Source organism: Limulus polyphemus, unplaced genomic scaffold (genome assembly GCF_000517525.1).
Source record: "Limulus polyphemus unplaced genomic scaffold, Limulus_polyphemus-2.1.2 Scaffold823, whole genome shotgun sequence".
NCBI lineage: Eukaryota > Metazoa > Arthropoda > Merostomata > Xiphosura > Limulidae > Limulus > Limulus polyphemus.
Window position 1 is genome coordinate 83,028 of NW_013666433.1, and position 13,970 is coordinate 96,997.

Genomic DNA, 13,970 nt, shown 5'->3' on the forward strand with positions numbered 1-13,970 from the left:
GCATCTTCCCTGTTTTGAAGTTGCCGGTATTGAGCTCTCTTGTGCCCAGGTTTGTTACAGTGCCAGCAAAGTCCTCCAAACTTCTTCAAAAGCTGCCATCTTCTGGCCTTAAATCCCGATAACTGAACCAACCTTGGTACCTCTGTGCTGGACTTAACATAGGACTCGAATTCAAGAGCTCTGGCCATTGCATCCTGCATAGTAGAGAGGTGTGCTTGTTTCACTTGTATCTTCAGTTGTGGACTGTCCAAGGCATCCACGAACTGATCCCTCAGCAACAGCTTGAGGACATCTGGTGGTGCAGTTGGGTAGGCCTTGTGTGCCATACTTTCCAAATCCTGTGCCAGCTTTGCAGGCTCTCGCCTTTAGCACGGACTGTCGTCCTAAACATAACCCTGTAGACTTTGGCCTGATTTTGAGTTCCATATCTGAGTTCTAGAGCAGCTACGAGTGCTCCATAGTTGTGCCTGTCGGCTGCTGACAACTGTCCAAGTATTTCCTGTGGTTGTCCCTTCAGGCTCGTTGCCAGGAACACTGCTTTCTGCTCCTCTGTCCATCCATTCATTTGTGCCAGGAGCTCAAATTGTGCTCTATATGCTTCCCATGGTGCCATCCCATCGAATTCACGTGGCTTCCTTCGTACTAGATCACCCCTATTGCTGACACTCATGTCTGGAATGTGACTTCTGACAGGACTGAAGATATCTGCATTAGGGTTTAGCTGTGAGGTCTGGAAGGGGCTTCCCGTTGTCTGGGGCTGATTATGTCCATGGCTAATATATAACAGTAAATTGTCCTTTAATGTATTTAATTCACTTTACTAATCTTTTCCATTTGTGTGTGCTGGCTTTCTCTCAACTGTTGGAGTCTTTCTTCCTGTTTCTTTTCTTGTTTCAATTGCCACTGATGCTGGTTTTTCTGCCTTTGCTGTAGTCTCTCTTCTTGTTTATGTTATTTCTCCTCCAACCACTGCTGTATGCTGTAGCCTCTCTTCTTGTTTATTTTCTTTCTCTTCTAGTCACTGTTGTAGCCTCTCTCTGCTTGTTTTTTTTTCTTTCTCCTTCTACCACTGCTGTAGTCTCTCTTCTTCTTTATTTTCTTGTTCTTCCTGCTTATGCTATTTTTCCTCCAACTATTGTTGTAATCTTTCTTCTTCTTTATTTTGCTGTTCGAGCTGCCACTGTTGCAGGTTTTCTTGCCACTACTGTTGTCTCTCTTCTTATTTATTTTCTTTTTCCTCCACCCACTGTTGTAGTCTCTCTTCTGTTTCTTTTCTTTTCATCCAACAATTATATTAATCTCTCTTCTTGTTTATTTTGCTGTTCGAGCTGCCACTGTTGCAGGTTTTCTCGCCACTGCTGTTGTCTGACTTCTTGTTTCTTTTCTTTTTCCTCTTCTTTTTCTTTTTTTTCCCGTCCCACTCTCTGACACCAATTTGTTGCATATCTGCTTGTTTGTTAATTTCCCATAGAAATTCTTTCCGAGAAACTTTAGCGATACAAGTCCTTTCTTAATTAAAACTAGTTTATTCTTTCTTGATACAACTTTGCATTACACAGTATTTCCACGGTCACTTTAACTTAACCACTTTTATAAACACACACTATAGTTCACAGTGATTCACACTCTTTACTTATGGTGCCTACTGTTCGCTTGACTCAATTATTTCTGTTCAATCTATCTCCGGCTTATATACTAAAAAAGAGGGCGTCTAGCAAACACTGGGACATTCGTGAGGTTCCCCGATCCTTCTAGAAACACCAGCGCGCATGCTCCCTGCGTCGCGTGACTTCCGCTGTCGTAACAATATATTTCATAAGATATTAGTATTAGGCCAATTATATTTTTAAGCACCACATTCTTTATCTAGCTCCTGAGGGATTTTCAAGAATTATAAGAGTGTATAATAATTGTATTCCAACCACGCTATATAAATAAGCAGTAGATAATGTAATAACACCGAAAATGAATCGCTTTTTGGAATGGAATCTAACACCCCATTCCAACGCAAAATATTCATACAATCAGATCACAAAGATGCATTCAGACTAGGAATTTCCAAGAAGGGGATATCCCTTCTACTTAATGAGATTGAAAAATAAAGGAATGCGGACCAATAAGTCACATCTATATTACAAAACAGCTCAATTGTCGCATACCTCAAGCAGCTGAAGAATGAAACGTGTATTCCAGCTATTCCATACTAAGACCAGCATTTCTGTGCGATCAGGCTGTTGCAACAGGTGTTGGAAAACCGTTGTCTTCATACGCTGGATAGATTATGGAAGGCCATCAAGGAGGAGTAGTGTGCATTAAACGTTGCAGACGTACGACGAGCCTTTTGTAACAGAATATACGCTGCATGACTTGTTACGATGCACGGTCAACAGAATACGAATGACTGAAAGTGGCGACATGGACTATAATGACGTGTTGAGGCTCCAAATTCGTTTTGATTAAATGCACTCAACCTCTGTACAGCATAACGATAATGGATGAAAATATTACAATAGTAATATTGTGTCCAATTTATCAAGTGTTTACAGCGTCAGTATCGTATATTTCGGCAGTAGATTAAGATCACAGTAAAAGTATTGTGTCAAACATATCATGTTCCATCAATATTAATATAGCATAAATTATAGACAATGGGTAATAAAATAACAGTAACAAGCAAAAGTGCCCGTCCCCAGTGATGGAAAAGTTTAAGTTAATCTATCAATTTAAATTATTTCATGGACTTTAAAAAGTTTAATTGTGATACACTCTTGATTTTACTCTGAGCTACTTATACCGCGAAAAGTAATTGTTGAGTATTCAGTCATACTAAGAGCCGCTCAACAATAACACACGGTAAATCTACATTTTTATTCTTTAAGTTACGTCACATTTTGAAATGTGAATGATAGTGTGATTAATTCATAACAACTTAGTGTAGAATATCCTGCTTGTTAAATAAAATTTGGCATCAACATTATTCATGCCTTTTCTCTCGTCATTTTAAAAGTAAATGTTGAATTTTGTCTGCGTGTGGGGCTTTTGAAACGCAGTGCGGGAAGCGGCCGCCGTAAACGAGAGACAGACGAACGTTTGGACAGACACTACGGTTTGTAATATACATATGATAGTAGTGTGTCAACTTTATCAAGTACCAACAATATCATTAAAGCATAATTTGTGGACAGAGAATAATGACATAACAGTAAAAGTATTTTGTTAGATTTGTCAAGCATCTGTTTATTTTATTGTTAAGCACAAAGTTACACCATGAGTTATTTGTGTTCTGTCCATTATGGTATCGAAACTCAACATTTAACCTTATAAGCCGTAAGACATACCTCTGAGCCACCGGAGGGGAGGGGTGGTGGTGGAGAGGCTCATAAAGTATGAACAATGTGAATAATGGATAATATTAATTATGGACAGTAAGTAATACGATAACAGTAAAGTATTGTGTCAGATTTATCAAGTACGAATAATATTAATACAGTACAATTTATGAAAAATAAATAATAACCTTGCAGTAAAAGTATTGTGTCAAATTTATGCAGCACCATCAATATTAATACAACACAAAATGTGTAAATCAACTATATAGCAGTACAGTAAGTGTATTGTGTAAATATATCCAATACCGTCAATTTTAATACAACATAATATATGTAATAACGTTACAGTAAATGTATTGTGTTAAATTTATCCAGTACCATAAATATTAATACAACATAAGTTATGAATAATATGTAATAGTATTACAGTAAATATGTTGTATTAAATTTATCAAATACCGACAGTATTAATACAGCATTTCAACAACTCGTAATGAAAGTACAATATGATAGTATGTCAAGCTCACCAAGTGCCAACACTGTCGATACAGTAGGTAATTAGATTGTAATAACACTATTTTATCAAATTTACCAAGTGCCAACAATGTAAATACAGCATGCAATAAGATTACATTAACATTATTGCGTCAAGTTTACTAAGTGTGAACAATGTCAATACAACATACAGGTAACAGGTAATAGTATTACAATAGTAGTATTATGTCAAGTTTACCAAGTATAAGCATTGTTGATATAATATAATGGCAACTAGTTAATATATTGTAGTAATAGTGGTTTTAATTTTATCAATACAGCCTACAGGAAAAATAATAAACTCGTTTTAATTAAGAAAGGACTTGAATCGCTGAAGTTTCTCGAAAATAATTTTTACGGGAACTTATCAAACGATCAGATACGTAACAGTATTTTCAACCTGAAGCATACTTTATACACACATAGGCTAAACATCCAAGTTAAAGACCCCTAGGTTCCAGGTATAGTCGCTCTAATTATGAACTATTGACCGGAACGACAGAAGTGTGTCAGCAGCATCCTCCGCTTTATACCATTTTTAACAAAGTAACAGTGTTGACCGTCATGCTTATAATGCACCCACAGCTGAAAGTAATATAAAAGAAAAGTATTTGGAAGAGTATGAATATTCGGTCAAGTTGTCAAAATAATATCTTAGTAACAAATGACCTACTTAACTCTGAAGAGAATATCTTGTTACTGAAAAGTCTGTAACCGATTTTTTTTCCCACGTGGCTACTACTTAATACGCTAGAGTAAAAAACAAAACAAATAATACTTACTAAAATTCTTGTCATTATCAGTTTTTACGTTAACACTAATCGAGAATAACAACCAAATGATTTCAGCTTGTAGACTGTGTTACCCTTTCTTCATCTTGTCTATAAAACACAATAAAAACAGAAAATAGATGAAAGGTGCTTCAAAGAGTTTTGATAGTATATAAATTGAAAGGGATGAAGGAAGAAAATGAGTATGTAATCGAACAAAAATATGATTCAGACATGGAAAAATAGAAAAACAAAGTAATGATAAGATAGAGTGAAGAAATAAGAAGAATATATGTAAATGAGAGAGATAAAAAATATCCAATAATTATATATAAGTAATATTGTGCTTGGTGTGTTTCATGTCCAGCTGTGTGATATACTACTCCAACAGGTGTCCAGTTTTGCTGGACAAATTATTGATTCAGGCCCGTGGCACGAGCAAACTTCAAAAAAAAGAAAAAGAAAACGTGTTCTACTGCAGTATGAGGTTACGTTCATATAGATAGATAGATATACGTTTTTGTTTATAATTATTTTCTTTTCTCAGGTATAGCAAAGAAACAAAGAGTTTTGTTAAAACTTGGTTTGGCACACACACACTCTCGCTGTTGCCTGGGGTAAGTTTCTAGCTAAAACTAAATATTTAGAATAAAATAACTTTAGTGTTGTTTTTTATCTTTTGCCTTAGTATCGAACTTACAGGGCTCTTTATCGTGATATATTATAGTACTGTGAAGAGTAAAGAAGAGGAACAGAGACCTCAGGAATTTACTGGGATTACTAGTTGTTTGAGAATGCAGAATTCGATGTCATTGACGCTGTAGTCCGTCTAATTGGAACAATTTCTAACTATCTTATCTAAAATATTAAAATAACCTTTTTCGGTATGTTGCTAAGCAAATTCCATGTCCAAATATCTTATGTGTTACTACAGTTCTTCATATGGATGTTATCACCTGACTTTCTTTATTTACTAACTTAAAACAACAACAAAAAACATTTTTGAAAATTCTAATTTCCATATTGTATCGTATTTGTTATCATTTTGATTAAGGTGTATTTTTCCTGGACGTTATAATTAAAATGTAAAATCTACATTCAAGTTTTTTGTGTAGATATAATCATCACTAAACATTGACTTCTATTAAAATAATTAGCGACAAATTTCACTGGACGGTTGTTTTAGAGTAACTTAAGAAATGTGAAAAGAAGCACACCTGAAAATGCAAAGAAAAACCTCTCTTACTTGTCTACAGTTTTTAGTTCTTTTGGGATTCCGTATATGGATGCTTCATGGTTCGCTACCAAAGTTCTCGGTACAAGACAACCCAGCTGCTTTTGCTCCTTCTGTGATAACAAGGTTGGTACATTATTATTACCAATTTTTTATTAAAATATTACGGTTGAATCTTTATAAAATACCATGCAGAGTTGCGGTTTTTCTGTTTTGGAGAGAAGTATTTAATATAATTTGGCCTTAAACATATACTTACAATATACTGTGTTGTACATGTTGGTTGTTTACATTGAAATATCATTTGTGTGCTCTCGCTATTAACGATATTTTCGCCTGCTATCCGAGAAATATTTCACGAAGCTTGACCACCTTAGAAGATTTAGGTTTGTCCTAAAATCACATTTTAAACTAACAATACATAATACTCTTCAAATATGTAAATAGTAATAGAGAGAGAGAAATAGATAAAAATTAAGTAATAGCAATAATAATCTTTATTGCTACAAAATGCATGATCATTTCAAAACATTTATGATAACTGGAAAGAACGTAAAATAACAAATTAGTTAAACCATAGTTAAATAAATCCAATCCTACAAATGAAAATCGACTTTCGTTTAACAAGTATTTAAATGTGGAAGGTGTATCCTTCCTTTTCAGTAGTGTAAGGACATTAATAACAATAAATATTGTTATTTTTAAGATTTCTGAGGATGAGTAACGAAGGTAAAAAGATGCAGAACAGAAAAATATTGTAAAACTACTAATTAAGAACTCACTGTGAATTTATACATTAAATGTATATATATATATTTTAAATTGAATGTAGTGTGAATCTATCGCGATAGAATGTCGCGAAATTTCAAATATACGCTTTTAAACATGAATATTGCGAATAAATCATATGAAGTTTTTTGATGTATACGTAAAGTATACAGTCACTTAAGTAAATTATTGTCATACTTTTAAGATGAAAAATGTGGTATTAACATATAGGAAACGATAACAAAAAAATTTCCCAAAGTTTAGAAAGTTAAGAGATAAATTACTATGTTACAGGTTATCTTAGTTTTTATTCTCACAGTGATTTTTATTGCCATTTAATTTCATTAGAAAAAATACAATTCAATACAGCAGTTGCAAATTGTCACGTGATTGGACTAACAGCTGTCACAAGCTGAAAACCATGTGCTTTAAGTAGCAAACTAAACCAAGCAGGACGTGTTGAGATAGAAATTGTAGAATTATATTTAAATAAAGCTTAACAACGCTTTTGTAAAAATGAAGTTTAAATTCTAAGACTACTGTTCTTTTTTTCAAGATTTATCTCGTAAGTAGTTTGAGCAATTAGAAAAGAACTATTTTATCAGCTCTTTTCTATAATTGCTCAAACTACCACTATATACATATGTTTCTAGAGCAGTGGTTCTTAACCTTTTTTGCTCTATGTCTCACCTCGACACCTCAAAATTGGATGCCCCTTAATATAAAAACAAATTTGGTGTTGAAAAGGTATAATAATATAATGTAAAATTTAGAAATTTACCAGAATTTCACACTTAAATGAAAATTTTTTCTTATTGTAGCATTTTCAAATTGCCCTCCTGTGGGGCGTGCACCCCACTTTCAGAATTACTGTTCTAAAATTTATAGGTTTTTCTTTTTTTTTACTTCAGTGGAACAAGAAGACATGCTCTCATAATTTTAGACTTTAAGAGACTATGATTTAATATTAATAAAATATTTCAGTAACGATATGTAAGTAAGTAATCTCTTTACCAAATTTATAGTGAATGTTAAATTAACAGACAACATAGTCGGTTTAAATTTAGTTCTCTAGACCACCATAAAAATATCTTAATAATCTATAAAAATAAATAAACTAAAAAAACAGTGCACTTTCAAAATATGAGGTCTTTCGCAAGCTTTTAATGAAAATGAAACTACTTTTGAGTCTTTGTTTGGAGAAATTTATCAAACATTTCAATAACCTGTTATTTCTGTTGCTTTCTTTCTACACAACCCATGCTTTAACGACCATGTTTAGATAGAAACAAAGCGTATATCAAAACAAGTATTTGTTTGTGGTTTCTGCACATTTTGTTTTCCTCCAGATTTCTTACTAAGACCTACTTGGTTACGTTCAACGCTTACCTGATGCTTTGTCCTACGAACCTGTCTTATGATTGGCAGATGGGCAGTATCCCCCTGGTGGAGACGGTGTTGGACATGCGTAACTTCGGTTCGATGTTTTTATTTGGTGGAGTTCTAACTATTTTTATATACTACAGAAGAATAGTGAAGGTAAGAGAAGGTAGGTGTTGTGGATAAAAACACAAACCCACCAGTTAACTTGATGTTTCATTGTTGTGTTATTGTGTATAGTTTATCATACAAATCATTATAAAGATCAAAACCAGCCGTCAATAGTCTGGAAGCTTTCTTTATTCTCATGTTACCACGAATCGCCTCTTGTATATAATGTTACAGATGGACGTCCCTCTCCTAAATGTCTTTTAATTGATAACCTAAACATCATTAGTCAGTTTGCTTAATTGCATTTAACTTTCTCATATTGACTTTCATTTTACTATTTAAAATATTCTTTTTGTATGTGGTTATATCACATTGTGTGCGCATGTGCCGTATATTTACCATTTAAAATATTCTTGTTGTATGTGGTTATATCACATTGTTTACGTATGTGCCATATATTTACTATTTCAAATATTATTTTTTGTATGTGGTTATATCACATTGTTTACGTATGTGCCGTATATTTACTATTTCAAATATTATTTTTTGTATGTGGTTATATCACATTGTATACGTATGTGCCGTATATTTACTATTTAAAATATTCTTTTTTGTATGTGGTAAAATCACATTGTTAACGTATGTGCCGTATATTTACTATTTAAAATATTCTTTTTTATACGTAGTTATATCACATTGTTTTACGTATGTGCCACGATTTTTTTAATAATAGGAATGATCAGTGTATTTGCAACTGCTTCATTAGATGAAAAACGAAGTTTTATAATAAATATTAAAAACACGGTAATACCAAAAAACATCTTTAATACGACGTTTCGGAATTTCCTTAAATTCCGTCATCAGCGTTAATATCTCAAAAAAAAGGTAGTTCAAAATATTCGAACTACAAAAAACAGCATTAACATTGAACGAGTTTCGGTATTCAATCAGAAGTCTAGAAAGATATTAACGCTGATGATGTGTTTTTTAAATTTATTATAGAAATGATCACATGCAAGATATACGCTTCTATATGGTTTAATTCTAAGAGTACAAGGGCCCTAATTTGATTGATTAAGTTCATTACAGAAAATGTATGCTCCTGATAAAGGCGTGAAGCCGAAACGTTGGGCAGATTAAAAAAAATAAAACACTTCCAAAGGTTCTCTGTAGTTCATGGCCGTTTCATTTATTCAATGTTTTAAATGTTAACGAATCACAACAATAAACACGCGTTCCTTTAATACTGTTTTAATGTAATTTAAACGTGAAGATATTAGTATTTAAAAGACAAAAACTCGCAGGTTGAAGCACCACATTAAAATATATAAGGGTTTATTAACCTACAAGCTTTCTAGCTGATAAAAGAATAAAGGTTTTTATACTTAACAAAAATGGTTAGAATTATGCTTGGCTGCTTATGTCTTTACGTCACATTCCTCTTAATTAGTCCAGGCTGAGGCTCCGTTATAACTTGGGGAGCAGAGCAATATCTGATGTGAATAACTTCATGTACTCATTCATCAACATGAAGCCTTGTATAATTATTGTCAGGAATAGCATATAGTATGAACATTAACAAACTAAATAGTAAAATAGCGTGCATTTCGCACTCTTCTTTGGATTGAAGAAGCTCATAAGTCTTATTGTTTGTTGATTTTCGCGGAGACTACTTGGTATCTGTTTTACCCATCCCTACTCTTGAAGTGATAGACTAGAGGGATGGCAGCAGTAAACACCACGAATCGCCAACTCTTGGGCTACTATAATCGAATAATCACATTTATAACGCAACCAAGGCTCCAAATTGCGAAGCGTAATGATTAGTATCATCATTTTACAGTAACGAGACGCGAACCATGGAACCTCAGATCACATGCCTTAGCTTGATAGTTATGCGAATGAAAATAAATGTATAATACATAATTTAAACTACACTTATAAAATGTGTTCGGTGTCAGTTAAAACTTTCTTTTTGTTTTGAAATATTTGTGTTTTCTTCTTTTAGTTGATTTCAGAATCTCTCTCCCTCTATCTCTCTCTCTCTCTCTCTTTATATATATATATATATATATATATATTCCTAAAATGATGATGTCTTCCATTTCATAGGACAAAGTTTTGTATGCATTTATGAATTTATAAGACATAAACAAGTTTTCTATAAACTTATAACATTCATCCTCACATAATTATTGTTCTAAATTGTACTTGGCACGTGAAGTTTTATAGCAAGGATTATCTGTGTCATTCTATGCAAGACTTCCATATAGTAAGTATTGTTACGTCTGTGTTCGTTTGTTAATTTTCCGTCGAAATTCTTTCCGAAGAACTTCAGCGATACAAGTCCTTTCTTAAATAAAACTAGTTTATTCTTTCTCAATACAACTTTGCAATACGCTTAATTTCCACAGTAATTTTAACTTGAACACACGCTATAATTCACAACGGTTCACGCATTTTACTTACGGTCATTATCGCTCACTTGATTCAATTATCTGTCTCTATCTCTCTATCTGCAATTCTTCTCCATATCGTCACTTATTGCCGGTCTTATATATAAAAAATAGAGGGCGTCGGGCAAACACTCGAGCCTTCACGAACCTTCTAGATACTCATTACGTGTTACCAGCGTCACGTGAATTCCGCTGTCATAACAGTATTCGGTTTGGTTACTTTGACGTATATCAATGTGTAAAGTGTAATAGGTACCCTTTGGTTTTCTTTAATGATTTAACGTTTCGTATTCTTGACATGACTTTGTGATTATCTGGCCATATGTGAGAGAAATACAACTAAATAGCTTTTGAAAAAGGAAAAAAACAGTTATGCATTTTGCAATTACTTTCGTTTGAACAAAAAAAAACAAAGCATTTTTAATTTAAAAAATAAATAAATGCTCCAGAAGAACGCATTAAAGATACTGAACAACTGAACTCAAAAGAAAATTTCGTTTTGATTCGTAATGTTTAAAATTTATGGCAATTTATCAATCAAACTAAGGAATTGTCGATTTATCTTAAATATTTTATTTGTTCTGTTTATAAAAATTAACAGTTAAAACTAAATTTCTATTGTTACGTACCATTTTTTGTAGAAAAAATACATATTTAACTAATATCAAATAAACTAACAAACTAATAGTTTGATTGTGTTCAATTCAATGCCAATATAATGATATAATACTCTGTTAACAATGTGCATATCCAATTAACACGTGTGTTATATTCAATAACTAGCATATACCCATCAAAAATGACGGGGCAAGTACAACCACCCCCACCCATATTATATCCTGACCTCACATTTCATTGCTAACTGAAATAAATCAATTTTGCGAAATCAAGTTTGACCAACAAAGAGGCAGAAAAGTGCAGTCGAGACAGTCAAACGTCGGTAAATTCCTTTGTGAACCAATCAAAATTAAGATCATTCATGAAATTAATTCGTGGCGTATTTATAGAATAATTATTGGTAAAAGTCAGTTAGATTAACAACTTATATATATAGAAGAGGCAGTGCGTTTTGGTAACATTACATTCTGTTTGTTTGTTTGTAATTAAGCACAAAGCTACACAATGGGCTATCTGTTCTCTGCCCACCACGGGTATCGAAACCCGGATTCTAGCGTTGTAAGTCCGCAGGCATACCGCTGTGCCACTGGGGGGGCATTACATTCTAATAATGGCTTTTATGTCATGTTGCTTAGCAACAAAAGTATAACCTGCTATTGTTGTTAGTCTATGTACTGAAAATATAAAATGAAATGTATATAGAACAAAACTGGGAAAATATTTGCTGATTTCTTAATTTAGAGTCTATTGATTAATGATTTTTTTATTATGAAAAATGTTGCTGATATAACAGAAAGCAGCTAATTCAGAAACGATTTATGTTTAAAATTGAATCGATATTTTTACTTTCATGATAAATTTTATGTACTTGGCTCTAAACTAGGTGATCCTACTATACGTCTTTACATTAGGCTTATTATACCAACACTCATTACACTTATAAGGTTTCCCGGCACCCACACCCCATCACGGGTACCTAGCACTCCCGTCACTAAAATCGTAGTTGGCAGACCGCAATTGAATTATTCCATCTTGATAAATGCATTTTGGCTTTTATGACTCCTCCTATTTCGAGAAAGCAAACGTGACGTGACAAACACTGGCCTTATATGTAGGCTAGATGATATAAATCGAACATCATCGTTGTAAAAACACAGTCTGATAGTAAATTCGAAAGTTACGTAAAGTAATGTACCGTTTATTAGAAAATATTTCAATCCACATGTTTCAGACGTTTGTAAAGTATCAGATATTAACAATAAGCAAAAGTTTGCTATGTGTATTTATTTACTAACGAAGGGATACAGAACAAGTTGCAGTCCACAAGGGAAACAGAAATGCGTTCATTGTTTCGACGAACCACCTCCATTGGTTCCTACGTAAATGGTTTGGTTAAAACGTGGACCACCTACTTCTCTTCCATTATAGCGATTTTAACTAAATCTTTATATTTTAGTTTTTTCTCAAGACTTGGCTGCATCTGTTTGTTATTCATTTTAATTACACTGCTACATGTCTTTATTTTTGCTTTTTTATATCTTGGTAGATAAGAGAAATAACGGTTCTATCAGTTGCCCTGGCAATACTCATATTTCCCTTTCTACCGGCTTCCAATCTTTTTATAACGGTGGGGTTTGTAGTAGCTGAGCGAATCCTCTATATTCCCAGGTAAGTTTTCGATTGTAATACAGTCGAACAATACGTTGAACATGCTGTTAACAGCGAAGGGTAACCAACTGATAAAACCACTCATTCTAATCTCTATAAGAAAGAACACGAGAAAAGTATACTTAATTAGCTATATCCATTACCAGGTTGTTTTTTAGTTTCGATCTAACTAGGTAATTTGTTATGATCGGAAGTTAATATAAATTTTACCTAACTTTATCACAACTTTGGATTAATGAAGGTTGAACGAATTCTTTACATTTACAGGTAAGTTTTTGAATTTTGCTTATGTGCAGAAATAACAATATAATTGTCACACGATGACAAGGTGAAATTTTTTGTTATGTATTGACTATTATAATGTTTAGCTTATGTTACTTATTGACTATTATACCGTTTAATTTAGGTGACTTAGTGACAATTACAGTGTTTAACTTAGGTGACTTAATGATTATTATAATGTTCAACTTGGGTAATTTAATGATTATAATGTTTAACTTGAGTAATTTAATGATTATAATGTTTAACTTCAGTAATTTAATGATTACAATGTTTAACTTAAATTACTTTATTTTTTGTTGTTGTTGTTTAATTTTTGCTAGTTAAAAATTAGTTACCCAGATCAACATTTTAAACGCAAATCAGTATTTTAAACACAAATTAATGTTGTAAACACAAATCAATATTTTAAACACAAATTAATGTTTTCACTCCTTTGCGGACTACAGTGCTGGATTGTATATTCTTGTAACCCACGGGCTACAGAGGTTGAAAGACTGGAGTCCGAGGGCGACGTGGCTGCTCAGGATAAGCACGTTCTTTCTGTTAACCGTATTTATGTGGTGTACATTACGACGAAATGCTGTATGGCAATCCAGAGAAACGCTTTTCAGGTAAGAACGTTACAGAACAAAGAAACGTATTGTTACGTATCTGCTTATTTGTTAATTTTCGGTAAAGAATCTTTCCGAGGAACTTTAGCGATACAAGTCCTTTCTTGATTGAATCAGTTTATTCTTTCTCGATACAAACTTTTAGCACACAGTAATTCCACAGTCAGTACGTTTCTCGTCACTTTAAGCTTAAAGACTTTTATGATACA

The 13,970-nt window shown here is 33.1% G+C and overlaps 1 protein-coding gene across 1 annotated transcript in view; it reads left to right on the forward strand.

Moving 5' to 3' along the window:
* LOC106460724 (transmembrane and TPR repeat-containing protein 1-like) overlaps positions 1-13,970 on the forward strand; it is a 74,817-nt gene that overhangs the window by 41,825 nt on the left and 19,022 nt on the right. Inside the window, exons 4-8 of the mRNA XM_022387501.1 lie at positions 5,181-5,250; positions 5,890-5,993; positions 7,985-8,174; positions 12,747-12,868; positions 13,597-13,761. Coding sequence (XP_022243209.1) covers positions 5,181-5,250; positions 5,890-5,993; positions 7,985-8,174; positions 12,747-12,868; positions 13,597-13,761 — 651 coding nt within the window. The remainder of the gene's footprint in view (positions 1-5,180; positions 5,251-5,889; positions 5,994-7,984; positions 8,175-12,746; positions 12,869-13,596; positions 13,762-13,970) is intronic.